This window comes from Carassius auratus, chromosome 37 (assembly GCF_003368295.1).
Source record: "Carassius auratus strain Wakin chromosome 37, ASM336829v1, whole genome shotgun sequence".
Taxonomy (NCBI): Eukaryota; Metazoa; Chordata; class Actinopteri; order Cypriniformes; family Cyprinidae; genus Carassius; species Carassius auratus.
The window spans coordinates 16,627,495-16,650,383 of NC_039279.1; the positions used below are offsets into that span (position 1 = coordinate 16,627,495).

The 22,889-nt window shown below is 35.0% G+C and overlaps 1 protein-coding gene across 2 annotated transcripts; it reads left to right on the forward strand.

Moving 5' to 3' along the window:
- The first annotated feature begins 724 nt into the window (after positions 1-724).
- Positions 725-21,715, forward strand: brsk1a (BR serine/threonine kinase 1a). Of its 2 annotated transcripts, none has more exons than XM_026223154.1 (19): positions 725-1,836; positions 1,921-2,015; positions 2,778-2,863; positions 2,982-3,122; positions 5,144-5,260; positions 7,171-7,204; positions 7,297-7,365; positions 7,528-7,674; positions 9,049-9,080; positions 9,324-9,488; positions 10,291-10,388; positions 12,793-12,940; positions 13,038-13,098; positions 14,401-14,971; positions 15,847-15,895; positions 16,357-16,480; positions 17,273-17,486; positions 18,437-18,526; positions 18,602-21,715. In XM_026223154.1, the coding sequence occupies exons 1-19, from the start codon at positions 1,752-1,754 to the stop codon at positions 18,781-18,783; spliced, it is 2,508 nt and encodes an 835-aa protein (XP_026078939.1). In that variant the 5' UTR covers positions 725-1,751; the 3' UTR covers positions 18,784-21,715. The 2 variants fall into 2 exon arrangements, with proteins under 2 accessions (XP_026078939.1, XP_026078940.1); XM_026223155.1 differs by having other exon boundaries at positions 727-1,836; positions 14,692-14,971.
- The last annotated feature ends 1,174 nt before the right edge of the window (positions 21,716-22,889 follow it).

The following is a 22,889-nucleotide window of genomic DNA, read 5'->3' on the forward strand; positions in this document are numbered from 1 at the left end:
ACCTTTAACTGCAGTGGCCTGCATTGCTAACTTATGCCAAACACATTGGCAGCGCTGATCATGTGGTTTCCTGAAAGTGGGCCTGTAGACACATCAACTGACTGCCAGCACCATCTATTGAAGAAATGTTCATACTTTTCATCACATATTAATCATGCAGTTGTCACGTACGTTTTATAGCATTGCTAGTTAGGGCCTACATAAGATTAGAAAAGGATTTACAGAATTGATGTATTGGGGGTTATATGCACAATGATGTAAATGTATAATAATAAGAATTATTATTAATATTGTTATTATAAAAACACATATTCATATACAAATATTTGCACATTCAAACAGTTTGTATCACGATTGTGACAGAAAATAAGCACAATGACATAAAACACCAGCATCAAAATACAATAAATATCATAATAATAAGATAAAAATAAAAACGATAAACTCATACGAGCCTGTATGAATTATTTAGACTTTGTTGAACTCGTCAAGTATTAAAACGTTGATTTTGTTTTTTATTTACATTTTTATTTAGATATTTTATTTTATAAAAAAAAAAAATTGACCGGAAGACATGAATGCTTAAAGCAAACATATATATATATATATATATATATATATATATATATATATATATATACACTAAAATAAAATTAATTCCCATGACCAGAACAATTTAAATACACAATGTTTTATTTATTTTTTATTTGTGTATTTGTTTATTTATTTCCGAGTTCTGTGTAGTTGCTTTTCATTCAGTGCCCTATATATTATGTATCACTCCTCCTTCTGATAGCATGACTGTATTGTACTCTTCTGTCTGTGAGGGACAGATCTGTGGCGCGAGGTGCAGTGGGAGTGTGTTTGTGAGGGAGGGTTGATGATGATGAGGAGGAGGGTGTGGGACCCGGATGTTGATGCGAGGAACCAGAACGGAGAAAATAACTCAAATAAACGGTCAAGACAGGCAAAATATCAGCGATCAGAGCGCAACATATCGGTCACCATCAAAAACATCTTCCTCAAAAAGTGTTCAGCGGATGAGAGCGTGCGTGCGCGCGACCCGCGAGAGAGGACACACGGCGGAGACGCGAACGATGAGGATGCTGCGGTCCGTGCGGCAGGATGGAGCTCAGCATCAGCATCAGCAGCAGAGATGAAACAGATCTGCCAGATCCGCTGCAGTGATGCGAGAGGACGCAGAGCGACCTGGATCTCCTTACAGTCACATACGCCATCGGACTGCTCTTTTAGCTTGTCTTGCTGAATGTGAAACGCGAATAGATTTACCTGTTTGTTTGTTTATTATTCAACTGTAAGATTCTGGCTCCTTTATTCTGGCTCCTTTAGGCCTAGCACAAGTGTACTGAAGGCTCTTAATATTTCACAGTTAGGAGGAGTTTCTAAATGGTGTTTTTGAGATGAGGTGATGGCCAGCTGGTAGATGCATCTAGAAACAGGAGCTTAGTAACAGGACCTGGCTTTCTGTAATGACATGTACTGGGAACAAAAAGTCTGATCGATTGAGAAGGGTGACTTTAATTGGTAAAGCTATGAATTAGGCTCAAATAGATTTGAAACAATAAACAGGCCCATATGACAGATTCCAGGGAACCCCGAGCTCAGCATGGATATATTCCCGGGTTGTTGCAGACCCTTGGGAGACTATTTTAGAAAAACTCAACTCAGAAACGATACGCTGTGAAAATATTGCATGCAGTAGCAGGTTTAACAGGAGCCAGGCCGCCACTATGTCTAAGGAACTGTCAGTGACCCAGGCAGCTCAGTATGTGGGGCCGTATAGACTAGAGAAGACTCTCGGGAAAGGCCAGACAGGTAAGGACATGTTGTTTACATATTCAATTGTCTGTGATCTTTTCAAAGCGTTCCTCACTGATGAATTGTCTGTGATGTCATTAGGTCTGGTGAAGCTCGGGATTCACTGCATCACTGGTCAAAAAGTAGCCATCAAAATAGTCAACAGAGAAAAACTCTCCGAATCTGTGTTGATGAAGGTAAAAAAATATTTTTTTTTCCAATGCTATAGTTTTTGTAAAGTCTTGCAGAAATAAAAACTAAAATATATATAATATATAATATAATTATATATCACTAATAATAATTAAAATGCATATTAAATCTATAAATTAAATTATAATATTATACCTGTTAAAAGTATTTTGTATCACTGTGGTACAGTGATGGTATCAGATACTATACAATAGCACATGATTACCATATTCCAGTGTTATTTAAGTATCACTGAGATACTATTATTGGTTGTATTCATATTTTGAATATTTTGTTTAATATATGTATTTTCTCTTTTAAATATGTTTTTTAATTTTAACTTTAGTCATTTATTTGTTAGGTTTTTTTGCCATTTTTATTAGTTTTTTTTAGTTTTGTCTTTATAATATTTATTTCAGTTTTAGTTATTTTACATCTAGTTAACTAAAAAAATGATACATGCTGAATTAAAATTTAAATACAATTAAAAAGATTTTTTTTATTTCATTTTCCTTTTTAAGTAACAAAAATGTTTATTTATTTGTTTACTTTTATGGTTTTAATTAATTTTAATAACCCTGCCGTATTCATGTACTATGATATTTACATGGCATTCCCAGGCAAAAAAAAAAACCTGGAATACTGTGGTACTTTTGCAATGTTCTTGCTCATTTAAAACTTTATTGTGCATCATACAGAATTTGCTTCTTATAAAGATAATAAATAGATCATAAATAAATGATCTTTTCTTCTTCTCATTAAACCAGGTGGAGAGAGAAATTGCTATTTTAAAACTGATTGAACATCCACATGTGTTGAAACTCCATGATGTTTATGAGAATAACAAATACCTGTGAGTTACACTTTTACATGCTTTCTTATACGCGTTTTCAACACATTGTTCTTCCTGCTTGTCCTTTGTCCCTTCTTAAATCCTTTGTTCCACTTGTTCTCTGGCTCCGTTCATACAGATATTTGGTACTGGAGCATGTTTCAGGAGGAGAGCTGTTTGACTATTTGGTGAAGAAAGGCAGACTGACGCCTAAAGAGGCACGAAAGTTCTTCAGACAAATCATATCTGCTTTGGACTTCTGTCATAGTCACTCTATATGGTAAAACTCTCACACACACACAAACACAATTCTTAATATAATAATATAAATTAGAAAAAAAGAACATGTCCTCGGGGTAATGTTTTGCAAGCTCACATATTTTGAGAAGCTTTATGATTTTCAGTTTGGTTAAAGATTATTAAAATCAAAGTATGTGCAAAGTGGTCCCACACTGACCGCTTCACAAATGAGATTTATTTATGAAATATGCCATACTCACACTGTAGCTCATACTGTAGATCATATTATTCTAAAAACAAAAATAATACAGGATAGCACAGCATTTGCTGGTGGCTATTTTGAATAGATGTTCAATTATATTTGAATATTGTAACAAAATACTATTTGCATATGGCGTTTTGCCCCATCCTTGGAGTCATTTTCCCATAAACTGTTTTTACATTTACTTGATTTTTGAAAAACATTTTATTTCCTTTTTTTTCCTCCACAGATTTATTTTGCACCTTCAACATAACTAAATTAAAATAATAACGAATAACGAATAAGACTAGTACTATAAAAACATTGTTACTTTAAATAAAATAAATGTTAATCTAAAATATATAAAAATAAAACTTATTTTATTTCAGCTAGATGCCAAAACAGCATTTCTCATTTTTTTGTTTAACCTGTTAACTGTCACCCGTCCGCTCTGTGGGACGCCTACATTAACTTCACTATATTACAATTAAATCTAATCTAATCTTGATAAACTATATATCGTTGGAAAGGTCCCAAATATATATATTATAAATGTTTTTTGTTAAAAAATTATGTAGGAAAAGTAATAGATTAATTTATGACAAGAGTGCACCCTCAAAAATCTACATTATAACAGGAATTTTGACTAGGGATGCACGATAATATCGGCACAATATCGGTATCGGCCGATAAAAGCTTAAAATGACCATTATCGGTATCGGCCGATATGAATATTTCTGCCGATGAGCCAAACCGATATTCTCCAAGTGAAATAATTGACCTGTTTTTCAGATGTGAATGTCTGTCTACATTTGTTAAATAATAAATTTATGGTCGAATCAGTACAGAAGAGATACATGGATTTCTCTTCAGTAAAATTAAAGTTTAAATATATCAGTATATATTTGTATATATATCGATATCGGTATCGGCATCGGCCAAAATTATTTTGAAAATATCGGCATATCGAATATCGGCCAAAATCCAATATCGTGCATCCCTAATTTTGACCTTTGTTAAAAAAACAAGACAACTTTGTTGCCTTTTTCTCCATCACATTTTAGAAATCATGAGAAATTATATATCAACTGAAAACTTAAAATCTCGAAATTCATCCTTTAAAACTCATTTTAAAATCAGACATTGCATTACCATGTAAATGGTACATCAATATCATGTTACAAAATATTTTCAGTCATGAATAATAAAAATGTAAGTTTGGATCGTGCACTACAAAGTCAATGTTCAAAAATATGAGTGACAGTTAAGGGGTTAACTTGAAGTACTAAAATACTAAAACATAAATGAATAAGCAATAACAACTATACACATATATATATATATATATATATATATATATATATATATATATATATATATATATATATACATAATAAGTATTAAAAAACACAGCTTATGTACGAAAACAAACTAAAATTAAAGTGAAAAATGTAAAAATAAAATGTAATTGAAAATAATAATAATAAACTATAATAGTGTATCAATGAGACTAAAATAACACTGCATCTTATATTTCAGGAAAGGAAAAAATTCCCTTAATAGGATCTTTTAGTGACAAAAACCTATAGACACTGTTATTGATAACTGTTTTTAACATGATATGTCCCTCGTATTTTAATATGTGGTGGTTCTAGCTCTAATATCTAAACTGGGCAGGTACAAGTGTGTAAAAATGTCAAAGACAAGGACGAGTGAAGTATTAATGTTTTGACACTGGACATCTTCCAAAGTGTGTCTCTCTGTGGAGGGCTGTTGGTGAACACCGTGTTCAGAGCCGGTTGTCCTCTGTGCTCTTGTAGTCATAGAGACCTGAAGCCAGAAAACCTCCTGCTGGATGAGAGGAACAATATCAGGATTGCAGACTTTGGCATGGCCTCACTACAGGTGGGAGACAGTATGCTAGAGACAAGCTGTGGGTGAGTATTGTGTATGCCTGTGGTTTATAATGCTGTTTGCTTGCTTTATTACACTTTAAGATGCATGCATTGCAATAAGAAATGGATAATTTTTGATAGTGCATGATTATTGATGAATTCAGTTTTCCAGCTGTGTTAAAGTACACAATACACAGTATTTGAACACTAAAGCCACACTTAAAAATATACGAATATCATTGAATTAGATGGTTAAATATCATATGTAGCTACCATATCCTTTGGCTTTTATTTATTTATTTTATTTTTTACAGCTGGAAGTTTCTAGATTAATTTGTTCAATAACTTAATTACATTTTGGCATGACAAATTTTACTGTACCCACTATGTTTTAGCACTGCTAGATTATTTTAGCGTTCGGTTCATGCACATTGTTGACATGTTTTTTCACGTCACTAGAATATTACAACATTGGTTTAAGCATGTTTTGTCAAGTTTTAACATTTAGGTGTTGTTAACATTTAGTATGAAGCTAGCATGTTTTACTATGTTGATAGCATGTTTTTAGCATGATTTTATATATTGCTACCATGTTTCATCATGTTGCTGCCAGCTGGGACATTTTAGCTTGTTGCTAGCAGGTTTTATCACTTTTAGCATGATTTAATACTGAGCTAGCAGGTTTTAGAATTTTGCTAGCACATTATAACATTCTAGTACTCTAGTACATTTTATATTGTTGCTAGCTTGGTTTAGCACTTAGCTAGCAGGTTTTGTATGTCCTAACATGTTTTAACACTGTGCTTGCATGTTTTCACATTGTATTAGACATTGCTAACATTTTTAACAAGAAGCTAGCCAGTCAACATGTTGCTAGCATGTTTTTAGCATGTTTTTATATATTGCTACCATGTTTCATCACATTGCTACTACATTTTGGCTTTTGCTAGTATGCTTTAACATTTAACTAACAGGTTTTAACATTTCCTACCATGTTTTAGCACTGTGCACTGTGTTTTCACATTGTATTACTCATTGCTAACATTTTTAACATGCTAACCAGTTTTAACATGTTACCAACATGTTTTCATTATGTTTTTTTTTTATTGCTACCATGTTTATTCACATTGCTAGCACATTTTACCTCTTTTGCTAGCATGTTTTAGCATTCATCTAACGGGTTTTATTGTAACATGTTCTAAAAAGTTTTATTACATTTTGTTAAGTACTATTCAAATTTTAAGCATAATGCTAGCGTGATTTAGTAGCTATATTTCTAGCATTTTTTAGCATGTTTTAACACGTGAATGTTTTATATGCTTCAAGGATGTTTCAGCATTTACTCTAGCAAGTTTTAGTGTACCCTAACATGTTTTAGTGCTGCTAGCATATTTTAAATTTAAAAAAATATATATTAAATCTGTATGTATTTAGCAGATGCTTTTATCCAAAGCGACTTACAGTGCATTCAGTCTAACATTTTTTACCTAACGTGTTCCCTGGGAATCAAACCCACAACCTTTTGCACTGCTAACGCAATGCTCTACCACTGAGCCAAAGGAACACATTTTAGCATTGTATTACGTTCTAGCTTGATTAAGCTTGTCCTAACAATTTTAGCATGTTGATAGCATGTTAAAGCACATGAGTCGGAACACCCTACAGGTTTGTGCCCGGTTTGAAAACTCTTGGTTGCATTAATTTTTAGTAATTTAGTCTCCAAAGAAGAAAAATCGTAGAATTGTAGATCTGTATACTGGCTTGTCAAGCCAACATAATTAAGCTTAACCTCTTAAGCCCAGGGGCATGTTTTTGTATTTTCGCCTTAATTCGATATACCCAAATTTAAATAAATGCCACAGAATTGTTTGTAATTGAAACAGCTATGTTATTTTAAACAAACCATGCTCTCTCACACCCTTCCATGCTCTGTTTTCTCAAACTATTTGCAGATCTCCTCATTATGCATGTCCAGAGGTTATCAGGGTAGGTCCAAAAAGTAACCTCTATGTTTTAGAGCATCATTCTGTTTGAAGGTGAACCACTGACCATATTGCTACCTTTGGCTTCTACTGTAGGGTGAGAAATATGATGGTCGACGGGCTGATGTTTGGAGCTGTGGAGTCATTCTCTTCGCTCTGCTAGTGGTGAGCAAAAAAATTCTCTCAACTTGTCAGAGAGCATTATACTTTCCCCCACTTATTACTCATTTTTAGCTCACAGGTTGTTATGCAAATAACTGAAACACACCTTGCTTGTCATTACCATCTGTGTCTTTGCGTCTGGGAATTTTTCTCCGCGGTCCTCAGGGCGCGCTGCCTTTCGACCACGATAACCTGCGGCAGCTGTTGGAGAAGGTGAAGAGTGGAGTGTTCCACATGCCCCATTTCATCCCACCCGAGTGCCAGGCTCTGCTGCGGGGCATGATCGAGGTCAACCCTGAAAAAAGAGTCACGGTGAGGGAGCACTGTGATTAAGCCTTCAGCATGCTGTGGTGGTTCGATAGCTGTAAACATGTCCAAGTTTAATTAACTTGATAGAAGTTTTATGGATGGATTTATTTTAGGTCTATATTAATTACTTTTGAAACCATCTACACCACTGTTTAAATGATTGTATGTTTTATGGAAGAAGTCTCATGCAAAAGAATGTTTAAAATATATATATATATAATTAAACATTTATTCCTGTGATCAAAGCTAAATTTTTAGTATCATTCTTCCAGTCTTCAGGGTCACATGACCCTTCAGAAATCATTCTAATATGATGATTTTCTGCTCAAGAAAAATTTCTGATTATCAGTATAAAAAAAAAAAATGACCATGATACATTTTGTTTGGGATTCAATGATAAATACCGTATTTTCCGGATTATAAGTCACACTTTTTTTCATTGTTTGGCTGGTCCTGTGACTTATAGTCAGGTGCGACTTATTTATCAAAATTAATTTGACATGAACCAAGAGAAATGGACTAAGACAAATGAACCAAGAGAAAACATTGCCGTCTCCAGCCGCCAGAGGGCGCTCTATGCTGCTCACTGCTCCTGTAGTCTACACTGAAGACATAGAGCGCCCTCTCGTGGCTGTAGATGGTAATGTTTTCTCTTGGTTCTTTGTTCTAAATAAATGTGACTTATAGTCCAGTGCGACTTATATATGTTTTTTTCCTCATCATGACACATTTTTTGACAGGTGCGACTTATACTCAGGTGCGACTTATAGTGCGAAAAATATGGTACTAAGTTAATTGTTTCGAATCAGTGTTTTGGAGTGCGAATAAAACTGGCCGCGTCACAAGGCTTCATTACATCATGTGTTGAACAGTAGTTGCAACATTTTTTTAAATGGTTTGATGTTAGCAGGCGTTGATCTGGTGAACTCACAGACCAATGACTAATATATAGTTTTAACTGATCTCGGGTCAGTTTCATGATTAATTTAATGAATGTTAATAAAAATGATTGTAAAATATAAAAAAAAAGACTTAGTGATAGTTAACTATTTTGTTGCACTTCTGCCTTAAAACAAAAAAACAAGAACAACAAATTAATAAAAAGAAAAAAAAAATCTACAAATCATTAATACCATTCATTGTAATGATTTGTAGATTACATTTAGTAGATTGGTTTGTAACAGGTTTTTTTTGTGCATGCATGCTTGGTCTGAGGTCTTGCTGCATTTACACTGCCTTGATCAGCATTTTGATCAGTCGGTTCAGCTGATTCAGAATTGCGAAAAGCTTGATTTATCCCATCACTAATCTTATAGCATTATAGCGCCACCTGCTTTTGAACAGAATCTAATCACACCGTTTGTTGTCCTTCTGCAGCTAGAGGCCATCCAGAAACACGCTTGGTATCAGTAAGTACTGGTTGTTTTTATTGATTATCTGTATTCTCGCTATCACTGTGGTCAATCTACAGAGTTTGAGTAAGAGCATTAATGTGTGTTTATTCCTGCATTTCAAAAATAGATCTGTATTTATTTTGTTATGAAATGATTTCAGCTTGTGTGTTTTAGAACAGGCAAAATCACAGATGATTTGTGCAAGCAGCTCAAGTTCATATGTGTGTTTGTTTGTGTGTGTGTGTGTGTGTGATGAAGAGCTGGGCGCAGTGAGCCGTGTCTGGAGCTGCCGCCCCCGAGGCGCGTGAGCATGGGACGGATCATGTCTCTGACAGAGCTGGACCCAGATGTGCTGGACAGCATGTATTCTCTGGGCTGTTTCAGGGACCGCGTTAAACTGGCCCAGGACCTGCAGTGTGAAGAGTGAGTGTAACATCAGCACTTTGCAGCATTTTTATTCAGAAAATGTAAAAAAAAGTGAGGTAATCTTTAACAATGTAAAGGCTTACATATTAAATAATCATAAAAAAAGTATTTAACAGTGTATCGAACCTTATCAAAATCTAAAAACAACAACAAAACAAGTATATATGTTATTGATGACACACATATGATACAGGAGAATGGAGCTTATACTAAAAGAGGAAAAACAACAACCTACATTTTATTTAGAGGCCCAAACTGATCCAAAGTATGCAATGAATGCAATCCAATAATGTGTTTCAGAAGATGATGCTTAGTTTTATGCTGAATTTTATTGTGGGGGCAAAGCATATAATGCAAAACAATACAGCGATGATTGAGAGGCGGACAAATAAACAAAAACCTGATAGATCATATTTGCTACTGATATTGTAACATAATTAAACATTTTCTGAAACATTATGTTTGGATAATCAAGTAATCCTAAATTGCTTCAGTGCAGGTGTTATTTTTTTAAAAATATTATTTAAATATATAAAAAATATTCTTATGTTAACTCATAACAATTGAAAGATTTCACATCAAAAAGCTCTGATGCCAGTGTTTTAACATTTATACTAAAAGGCCTTTTCCTTGCCTTGAAAGTATGATCTATCAATCAGACAGCAGAAGGCTTTTCTTTGTGTTCAATTTTAAGCAAAGTTTTACTCATTGATCATTTCTATTTGTATATTAAATATGATACAATAGGCTTCGGGTTAACATTGCTATACTCTCTTCTTTCTCTCACTCTTTTCCTCAGAGATAACCAAGAGAAGATGATCTACTATCTCCTGTTAGACCGTAAAGAGCGCTATCCTAGCCATGAGGATGAGGATCTTCCTCCCAGAAATGACATTGGTGAGTGTCTTTTTCTCTGGAGTGTTTTATTTAACACAGTTAAATCTACATCTTCAGCCACTCTTGTGCTCTACAAATTAGTAGAAGAATATTTTTTTTAATTACTGTTACTACAACCCCTGATTTGGGGTTGTAATATTGAACTGTGTGGCCTGTATGTATTACATTTAGACATTTGGCAGACGCTTTTATCCAAAGCAAATTACTGCATTTCCTGGAATAAAGTTACTTTGTGAAATGGGCTTTTACTTATATAATACAATTACAGCGATAGATAATCCAAAAATTCAAATAATACCATCCTTTACTCACTCCTGTGTTGTTCCAAAAAATTGTATGCATTTCATTTGTTTCTGGAACATGAAAGAAGATCAAACAAAGAGCAGTTGCTGTTCTTTAACTTTTATCATATGGACAAAATACAATGCAAGTTCATAGTAACTGAAACTGTTTAGTTATTAACATTCTTTAAAATACCTTATTTTGTGTTCTGCACAAAAATGTCAGTTATACAGATTTGGAATAATATGAGGGTGAGTAAATGATGTTTTCTTTTTTTGGGTGGCTTATTCCTTTAACATAAAGAATGCAAAGTGCACACAGTTCAAACACATTATTTCTAGCATTGCTAACTTGACATTGCAGCATAATCATCATCAAACTAAAATGCAGCCAACCAAACTTACACATTTTATAATAACATTTTTAATTCTTTTTCTTCTTCTTCTTCTTCTTGTAGACCATTATATTGGAAATATTTTTGTGGAGTGAGTTAGGTGTTTTTTCTCTCAACAGTGCAGTTTTGATCTGCTGTGACTTTTTCAGGAAAATACAGTGCATTTCATTAATTTGGTCGTTTTTTTTAAAATCTATAATTCCATAAACAGCTTTTAACATTTATGGAATCTTTCCGTTCCACAAAAGGTTCTTTATAGTGGGAAAAAGTTTTTCAAATTTTGTAAATATTCTTCACACTATGAAAAACATGGTTCTTTTAAAATCTGTTTACTGAAAGGTTTTTTTGTGGATCCAATTATGCATTCGCTGCCAAACCCCCCTTTTGGAACCTTTATTTAATTTAAAAGTGTTTAGATTTTATCAGTTATATACTCCCTGGTAACTTAACTCGCCTTCCTGTGCAAGTGTTGCTATACTCTACTGTTTGATCTACATGCACATGCTCTGTGTTTTGCACATCTATATTATAGACCAGGCAACGTCAACTGGCGGCCCACGGGCCAAATCCGGCCCGCCAGAGATTTCCATCCGGCCCCAAGAATAATACTGAATTCAGGAATAGCCTTGTAAGAGGAAAAAGTTTAGGGCTGGTCCGAATACCATTTTTTTTGAGCTTCGAAGCTTCGGTAGTAATTAACATATTTTTCTCTCTAATAAAGGCAGGAATCGCGAGACGCGACACATTCAGAATTAATTAACTTTTTGTAAACTACAGTCAGAACAGCGCGAGCGGGAAGCGGCGCACCTCACGCGGGCAGGGCTTATGCTCCAAGAACGGACATTGCACTAGTGATATAAAACGCACACAAACAGGTCTATTAAATTAAGCAATACTTTTAAGGTAACGTTAGTCTAATATTTTTCTGACTAACAAATTGGCACAGTAAGGGTAGATTTAAATAAAGAAAAAGGAATTTTAAATAAAGAAAAAAACAAATTTAAAGAAAAAAAGAAATTTAAGAAAAAACAAAAAAAACGAAATTTAAATAAAGAAAAAATTAAATTAATTTAAATTAAAAACGAGATTAATTTAGATTAATAATAACGGGTAAAAATGCTAATACATTTTGTTTCTGTTATTCTATTTTCCACAATGTCAAAGCAGCAAAACACAAGCTCAGACATGCACTTCGGTCCATACAAACTCCGCTATTCTGCGCTCTAGCCAGAGAACACTCCCGTTGCTGGAACACGCGTCGGTTCTATTTCTAGCATGCACTCGTTTTCCGTGTGGGTCATCAGTGTGCAAACTCCAACCTGTTAAATGGGAGCCGAAATAAAAACGGACACGCCACGCAGCTGAGACGCTCACTCAGCCAGTGTGTCGCCGGCCTTCTTCAAGAAGATAAATCTTCAAGAAAATAAATCCATATTTATTTATTTTTAAATCTAACGAGAAAATAAGCAAATGAGAGACACAATGAGACAGCCTCACAAATATGAAGCATAAAATATCGCTATCACCCCCTGGTGGCTCGCTGCAGTACAGGTAATATGTAAAAAAAAAGAAAAAAACATAAATTTGGAATTAGAATTAGTATATCAAATAATTACATATTAGGATACAATTCGAATTTTATTTTATATTACGATATCTGGCCCTTACAGTGTCTGCAGAGAAAAATTATGGCCCTTTGACAAATATAGTTGATGACCCCTGTTATAGACCCTCCACGGAAGCGTGTAGACTCACCGATGTTGACCCGTCACGGCCGCTGCCGGCCAGAGAGGAAGAGTCTGGAGGTGCTGAGTGTGACGGAGCAGGGCTCTCCCACACCCCCACGCAGAGCACTGGACACCTCGCACAGCCAAAGGTACAAATGCAGTCAGAAACACATTTTCCTGCATATATGGAACTTTGTAAATATTGATTTAGCCCTGCTGACTCTCGAATGCCACACTCCTGTATAGATCTCGATCTGTAAGTGGAGCATCAACAGGCCTCTCGTCTAGTCCTCTAAGTAGTCCCAGGGTAAGTGCCAGTCTGCTAACCTGTTTTTTTCTACTAACAAGATGATTCACTCAGAAGCAGTGTTTTCAAAAACAAAGATTTTTTTTTAATCAAGAAATGTTTGAATACTTGTATATTTTCCCACAGTATTGATAGACCAATGCTAGCTACAAGTTCTTACTCTTTCTTCTCGCTGACAGTGACTTGACACTCACCACAGTGTGTATTTTAAATAAATAAGTATATATCTGTTGTGCTGCGTTTAAGGGTGAAACATGAGCATCTCACGTTTTCAGTGTCTCAGAGCAGCTCGGTTTACAGTAAATGCAAACCCCATCTCTGCATGAGTGTGTGCCACTTTGATTTCACATTTGCATAATTTCCATCATTTTTGTGGACCGATATTTACATCATTTTACAGGAATCATAATGAGAATTGTTTGTAAACCTGTTGTCACAGAAGTTTAAATGGCTTATTTAAATAATTTATATAATTCTTATGAAATATTCAAATTATTATTTACAGCAAAGTTAATGTTAGTTGACTAATGAAAACTTATTTGTTTGTTATCAAATGTTACTAACATTTGCATTTTAAGATGAATGTCTTGAGTTGGAATTTTTGTTAGTTAGCATTTCTTTGTTATTTCTCAAACCTACTGGACTGTTTTTATATGAACATGCACATCATTCAGTCTTAGGCCCAAAGTATACTTCAGTTTTGTATACATACACAAGTGTATGTGTACAGTTGAATGATCCAGTGTCCACACTATTTTTCTCTGAAAGTTATTACTGATAAAAATATCTTTGTACTATTTTGAACTAATATAAATATAGAATCTAATAACTCTCTCACACAAGCACTTGTCAATGCAAGCATCTATTGTTGTGGTATTTTGTTGTTGTTGTTCTGTCTCTTTAATTCCATTTTCTACTGTCAAATATCGGCCCGGGCCAGTGTTGCCACCTTGTGGAACAACTGAGTAGTGCAAAACAAATTCAATCTGCATGTGCGATCTGCGCATACAAAGAATGTGCGTTTACAGAAATCAGTTGGTGTGCAGTACATGGGGTACTATGGTGATGGAATTTGCTTTACGTGCACTGTACATCGACTCGCACGTACGTGTAAAAACCAAAGTATATTTTGGGCTTGAGACACACACACACACACAAAAACACACGTCCCCATACACCATCTCTGTGCACTAAAGCCGTTTCACCTGCCATTGATCATTTTCACTCCTGTTTCTCTTTCCATCTGCCACGGCCTTCACTCTTCCACCCTGCTTTTCCTCCTCCTCCTCTTCATCCCATCAGAGCCCTGTCTTTACCTTCAGCAAGGCGGAGGTAGTTGCCGCCACCAAAGCAGGAAGCGGCAGCACCTCTGCTCGTCCCAACCGATCGCATGAACCCAAAACGCAAACGCTTCCATCTAAAAATGCACCCGAACGCCCCCAACTCCAGTCCATGAAGTCCCTCCCCCTGCCCTCCTCCTCCCGCTCTCCCTCCCCTTCTCCCCTCTTGTCACCCATTCCCCGTTTCCTCTTCTTTCCTTCTCCATCTGCGGTGCTGAAGTCGGTGACTAAAAGCCTGTATCCCATGTCTCAGGTCACCCCTCAGGGCTCTCCCCTGCCTACCCCGCTGGGTACCCCTGTGCATCACCCCCACCCCCCCACCGCTACCCCACCCTCTTCCTCCTCTTCCTCTTCTTCCTCCCGAGCCGAGGGAGGAAGTGTGGGCGTGGGCTCACTCTCCTTGACCCCACCCTCTAGTCCAGGGGGAGGAGCCAGCATGGCTGCCAGTAGCTCCGCCCACTGGAGGACACGCCTCAACTCGTTAAAGAACAACCTGTTGGGGTCGCCGCGGTTCCACCGCCGCAAGCTGCAGGGTGGGTGCAGATATCTTTCCTTTTCAGAGTTTAATCAAATAAAGTTTTCAAACGTTTTAATGCTGTGGACCCCTAAAGACCCATTTTTGTTGTGATAAATAAGAATATCATATGGAATATATATTTACCTTCTATTAAGCTGACATTGTGTCATTGTCATACTGTTAGAGTCCTGATTCTATTATTAGAGTACTTTCAGATGTATTCACGTGAAGAAAAACATAAAATTGTAGCTGTCAATAGAATAAATGAATTTATTACAAGATTACTCACTTTATTTATGACATTGAAAACCAGAATGAAACAGAATTACCAATGTCATTTATTTACTTATTACAAATGTATTTCATTTTCTTTAAACTTTTATGCTGGCCCCATTGCAGCGAGGGTTATTAACATTAACATACATTAAAAAAAAAAAAAAACATTTTGGTTGACAAATAAAATTATACACACACACACACATATATATATATAATTTTTATATTTTATTTCAGCTAGTTACATTTCTAGTTTTACGTTTGAACTAATAAAGTATCTAAAACTAATAAATTAAATATTATTAAACATTTATGAATACTATATATATATATATATATATATATATATATATATATATATATATATATATATATATATAAATTACAAAAACACAAAACAAAATAACTCAAACCTTAACTAAAATGTAATTCAATATATATACTGTATATATAATACTATAATAATATATGAAATGAAAATAACACAGCCCCTTTGGGGCTCCCTGGATCTCTGTTTGAAAACCTCTGAAATATAAAATTGTCAAATAATTTAGTTAAATCAATGTCAGGTTGTATTCGATCTATGTTTCATTCTTACTCTTACCTTCCCAACAGTGCCAGCCTCAGAAGACATGTCCAGTTTAACACCAGAATCAAGTCCAGAGTAAGAAGCATTTGCCAACCCTTATAATCATCTGGATAAACCATCTGCAAAGCACTGCATTCTTCTTTTTAAGGGGCTTATTGTGTGTTGTACATTTTTGATATTACAGTACTTTATTCCCTGAGGTAAAAGTTTTTTTCTCCTTCAAAAACAGTAATAATTTACCCTTTAATTTCAGTCAGTTTTTGTTATTGTGCCTTAAAGTAACACCCAATTTGAACGTGAAACAATTCGATTCACATAAATTCAAAATAATACATTTAGCCAAAACAGTGTCTGACATCCAACAGAGAATGTTTAAGTGATATCTTGCAGATCCTAAAAATGAAATGTTCCAGATGAAAATGCTCACAGACGTTATGTCAACTTGTGAGAAATATATTAACGATAATGATCTCCATCTTCATTATGACGAGTCTTACAGATCATCTGAGTGTCTGTCTGTGTTTGTGGTCCGACAGGCTGGCTAAAAGGTCCTGGTTTGGGAATTTCATCAGTCTGGAGAAAGAAGAGCAGATTTTTTTGGTCATCAGAGACAAACCTCTTAGCTCTATTAAAGCGGATATCGTCCATGCCTTCCTCTCTGTGAGTCTACAGCTAATCTGTGCAGATCTCTGTTGATTAAGCTTTTTAATAAACTCAGTGGATCGCATTTACACTACTGATATTTTTAATGTTATGAAAGTCTCTTCTGTTCACCAATGCTACATTTATTTGATTGAAAAAAATACAGTAAAAACAGTAATATTGTGTAATATTTTTAAAATTCCAAACAACTGTATTCTAATTTATTATGTTGTAAAATGCCATTTATTCAGGTGAACAAAGCTTAATTTTCAGCATCATTCAGTGTCACGTCAGTGTCAGAAATCATTCTAATATTCTGATTTACTCTCAGGAAACATTTCTTGTTATAATCAGTGTTGCAAACAGTTATGCTGCTTCATATTTTTTTTATTTGATGAATAGAAAGTTTAAAAGAACAGCATTTATTTGAAATGGAAATCATTTTAACTGTGACTTTTGACATATTTTACCTTTTTTGTGTTCAATCCACAGCAAACCATTTTGGGAACATTATATACTGGATGATTCATGCAGATATCTTTAATTGTTGAATCACACCTCAGTGCACTTTTAAGACGTTACGTCAAGTTTAAAGCTGTTCAGTGTTTTAAATGTATATATAAAATATCATATCATTTTACAAAAATAATAATGCAGTTTTTCACACTATTGTACAATGTAGATAAAGAAATAGCCTGAAAACAGCTGTTTTCTGCAACTCTAAAATTCAAATACAGTTCCTCAAATTTCAAGCCTCAATGATATACATCAGTAAAGGAAGAGTTGGTTCTCTCTTGTGTTTCTCCTCAGATTCCCTCCCTCAGTCACAGCGTAATCTCTCAGACCAGTTTCCGAGCAGAGTATAAGTCATCTGGAGGTGCGTCTGTCTTCCAGAAACCCGTCAGATTCCATGTAGACATTTCCTTTTCTGAGGGGGAACGAGAGCGAGAACGGGAGCGGGAGAGAGACAGGGATGGACAGAAGGATTACGGAATCTACAGTGTAACGTTCAGCCTCATATCAGGTGAGAAGAAGTACTGTCTGTTGTATATGATTCTTGTTATCTTTTGTTTTTCAACATTAGAATGTTTATAGCACATTCAGTAGCACAATAATTATTCAATATTACAATAATATTTTATAATATTCACAAGAATTAGACCATAGACCATATAATGGTGTTCCATTAGCCTTTAATAAATGAAATAGAACATTTTAATTAGGCTAAAGACTATTTTAATGATTTTTTTTATAGTATACAGTACTTTATATATTTTCTAAAACTGTTTTAAAATGTTCATGAAACTTTTATTTTAATAAAAAGTATGATTATAGAGGTGTTATAGCCAGTATAAGATAAAATGGTGTTCTATTGACCTTTACCGTGAAAAAGTGTTTTCATTCAAATTTCAAATCATTTAAAATAGATGAAAGATTTTTTACTGGAGAAATTTATCAAAAACCCTAGAAACGAGTGAGAGACTAAATTAGGAGACAGAAACAAAGGGAAATCTAAAGCAAAACAGAACCTAACCTCACACATACATCCTGTATTTTAATGCCTTTTTTTTGTTTTTTGTTTTTTTATACAGTGAGCAAACTTTAAGATATGTTCTAGATAGAAAATATTTTTTTAAATCAGGAAATTTTTATTTTAATAGAGTATGATTATATAAATATTATAGCAAGTGAAGAGATGTTGTTACATTAGACTTTATAATATAAATAATTTTCATTAAAAAAAAAAAATTCAGTGAGCAGTATTTCAAAATGAATAAATGGAAATAACTATATATATATATATATATATATATATATAAAAAGTATGATTAATAATAAATAGCTAGTGTCAGATACAATATTAACTTGGAAGTGATTTCCATTCAGAACATGAATACACAACATTCACATCAGACTAAACCACACACCACTGAATTTATATGAGTATGTGTGTGTGAATTTGATTTGTTTTAGGCCCAAGTCGCAGATTTAGACGAGTTGTTGAAACAATTCAAGCCCAGTTGCTCGGTGCTCATGATCAGCCCATGGTGCAAACTCTTTCAGGTAAGACCGGACTCATATCAGGAATTGTTCCCGCATCTTTCCACCTTTCCACAGACTTTTTTTGCTCTTCGTTAGATGAGAAGAACAGTCGCCCTCCTAGAACACCAACTAGACAGAACTCTCGGCGCTCAGAGGGCGGAGCCGACCGCTGCGAGTGGGTGGAGCGTGGAGAGGGCGGGGTTTTACTCCAGCGCAGGGGGTCGGGCAGAGAAAGAACCCGCCTACTTTCCTCCAGTGGAACACAATCACAGCCCTGAGCTGGAAATATTGTGAATAATCAGCAATCCATCAAGATGATAGCCATGATGTGAGACTAAACTAAACGTTCCTTCTCCCCTTGTCACCTCAGAACATCATGATGGTAAAATGTGTATTTAAAGGAGCTTTTTGAAAGTCTAATACTGATATGAAACCAAATACTGATAGACATTGTGCAAGAACATGGGATGCAACGAAGCAAGAACCGCCTCCATTTTATGATAATACAACAAGGAACACCTCCAACCTTTCTTCTGAAACATATTTAATTTGTCATCCCGGACAATGCTTTGAATCGTGCTGTATGTTCTCTCATGTGATTTGGATGTAAATGTGCAGAACTTGAGTTGATAATGACATTCATGAAAGGAAAGGTTTCAGTTGGGGGTAGCACACCATCTGTTCCCTACATGCCTGGTCTCAGCGATCCAGTAATTATAGCAACAGAGTCTGAATTTGTATCCTCCGAAAATCATGTTTTAAAGAAAATATCTAGAGATCCAGATCCAGAAGCTATTAGCACCAAGAGTCTGCTCAGACGTATGCAATAAAAATCAATAAGCTACAAAAGATTCAGTTTAACAAAGCTGCACATGCTGAATCTTTTAAAACATGATTACCTCGTTGAGCGGACAGACTCATGATGATTTTATGACCGTAAATAAATTGCTCACCAGCCCTGCTTTATTAGCTATACACAACTTCATTTTCATGCTCCATAGAAATGCTGCATGCTAAATAACGTCCAGCGTCAACCCCAATGACTGATCCTGATTGTAAAACATTGCTGCGTGCGTTTACACATCCAAATCTGGCCTCGATTCACTCTTTTGGCAAGAGTTCAAATATAAAGTTTCCTTTTTAGATGCCAAAGGGAACGAGAATCTTTCCAAAATGTGAAAGGATGTTTATACCCGATTCTCTGTTGCTGCAAGACGTTTGGTTGAAGCCAACCAAGTGAATGTCATTGACTATTTTATTTGTGAATTTTAGTTTATTGAAAACTATTTATTTGAACATTACTCCCGGTGATTGAAAAACAATTGGCCATTAGGTGTATATATCCATATTTAAGAAAGAATAGAATGTCTGAGGTACAAAACAATACATATTTTGGGGGAATTGCAACATAATCTACGGCAAAGGTCACTTTTCGTTTAAACAAGCAAACATATGCTTTTGACTCGTGTCTTAAATATATTTTTAATTTAAATCGCTAAATATATATATATTTAAAAAATACTCTTTAGCATCACTGAACGGAAATGCAAAAATAATTACAAGATTTCCTGAGCCCGCCCCCAAATCTGTCAGTCAAACAGATAGCCGATAACAGATAAAACAAACTCACACCATTGGTTGCTTATTAATTCACATTTTCCCTACATAAACTCTTGGTTATTTGTAATTTATTTTTAAGCATTTGTGGTTCCATGAAGAACTCTTAACATCCATGGATCATTCCACAAAAGGTTCTTTAGATAATTAAAATGTTTTTCACACTAAGAAAAAAAAAAAGGTTCTCTAATCACAGCAAAAACCCCTTCATTTCTGAAGAATAAAGCTGGGATAGAAACAAATATTTCAAATTCCCCCCAAAATCACACTCTTCACTTTATGAAGAAAGCATTATTGTAGAAAAGAAGTCTCCCTTGCTTGTACACCTGCACACAGTATTACCGTAATGACAAAAAAGAAAGACTTCCTCTGGACATTATCTGATGAGGAAAATATGCTGTACCTTGTGACCCAAAGAGGAAACTGAAATGGTATTTGAAACAAAATAAGCCATTGTCTAGGCCACGGACCTTGCTCATACCATCACAAAATATGTACATTCACAACAATTTGTCTTCGGTTATGATTATGATACAGTATACAATATGAAACTGGTCTCTTTGTACAGCACTGCTTCGTCATTGGGCTTCCGTGCAGCGGTTATGCAACCGATCCAGCATAATATATCTGAAAGAGAGACACTCTCTCTGTATAAATGGCTTTTCTGCACAACACTTGTCACGAATCTTGTAAATGTGATCCAATTTTGTGTGTCTCTGTGAATTTTAAGTTGTGTGTCTGTGTGTCAGCTCACTCTCTTTTCCATTTATTTATTGTATGGAACTCATTTGGGACTAAAAGGCTCATTATATCATGTGACAGATGTACCATCATATCTTATCATATCTATAGTATACATACAGTCTAAGCAAGGTATGCAGTTTTGGGGAAGCACATAATGATCGTTAAAAACTGACCAGTTCAAATCTAAGGAAAGCACTCTCCATTTATGCTGCAAAAATGAATAGCATTATGTGTATTATATTTTTTGCATCAGGTAATGGTTCAAATATGGATGTGAACAACTGTTTGGACATATCTTAACTTGTATTGTCTAAGCTGGCTATCAGTTGGTTAACATCAGTATCCAAATATTTTTAGAAATAACAACAGAACAAAATGACTTACGAACAGCATTGCCAATGCAATATTGATTTTTTTTCTTCTTCATGTTAAGTTTGGCCAGGTTTCATTTATTCTTCAATTTATGTATGTATGCGTGCAATGTGTTTCCGAACCCCTCAACAGAATTTGAACTATATTAGTGTGAATATACTGTATGTTGACATCTCATTTGCTGAGAGTGAATGGATCATGATTGTGCATCTGGAAGTTTGTGCACAGTGTGTGTTCACAACGCACAGAGAGTCACACGGTTATATGGGCGAGTGCTCTGCATGTCAGAACACATTGTTCTTTGTTTATCTGCTTTGAAAGTAAACATCTGTGTGTATGGATGAGAAGTTAGAATGCATCATGCTATTGTGCACATATGTGTGTGTGTGTGTGTGGGAGAGAAGGAATCAAAATGGATTCAGGATGGTCTATGTAATCAGTTTGATAGGCGTCAATAAAAATAACCAACAAGGTTTACAAAGTCAAAACTTTGGGTTTTTACTCATCTGCATTGATCAGATGCATGCATCCTCCCATGATAATACATGATACATATTACAATACATATTATATATATACACACACAAAATGGTATGTAATAATATGATAATACACACATTATGAAGTAACCGTTATCAAGCTATCTATCTGTTCATATATATATTAACACCCAGATGTTAGGTTAAAAATATCTTATTGCCTAATAATTATAGAAGATTTCGTGATTAATTGACAGTTTTATAATGAAGAAAACTTGATTAAGCATACGACATACATAACTGAAATTAATTTAATTATTTTGCAACTATGTTCTTTAATTTCTGCTGGGGGATCAACAACTGCTAAATATAATTGTATATATCTTAAATTCAGTTTCAAATGCTGTACACTACCTATCGGCTAAATATCATGCATTCAGTCTGTAGCCTGGTAACCGACATACTCATTGCACGTTTTGTATATTAAATTTTTTACATGATTTTGCATACTGAATTATGATAAGTCTGAATTGAATACATTTATTCATAGCTAGCTCATCGCTGAAAAATATCGCTGTTGTTTTTGTGTGCTGAAGTGGCTCTGATTTGGCATTTCATTCACACAGAACCTGCCTTGCAATCGCTGCTAGCCTATTTCCTTCAGGAAATGCAAATCAATATTATTTAATCAATGCCCTAATGGAAATTTTACCCGTGAGCCATACTCTGGTAGGCTGTGTGTTTCATATGCATCTTAATTAGATAAGTTACATTTTTAAAAGCCCAGGAGAGGATTATGGGCTTTCTTTTTCATGTTTTTCCACCTTTTGGTTCGACTTTCATCGAGCGGAGAGCAGTTGCTGTATTCTTCTGTCATCGCTGGGTGTCAGTGAAGCAGCCTGTGGTCAATTAAAAGCGATGTGAAGCGCCCCCCAGCGGTCACGGTCAGAATGACATCATCCAATTCATTAAACATCCATCTGTTATACTTTTTAATACAAATCCAGCAAAACAGGAAGTATTTAATGATAGCACAAGACTGTGAAACATAATCAGCTGCCAGACAGGAGTGTTTGTTATCTTAGGTGTGTGCAGTAATTTGATGCCCAAAAATGATTGCCTACCCAAAAATCTTGGTATCCGGCACAAGTTTATGAGCCTCAATCTAAACT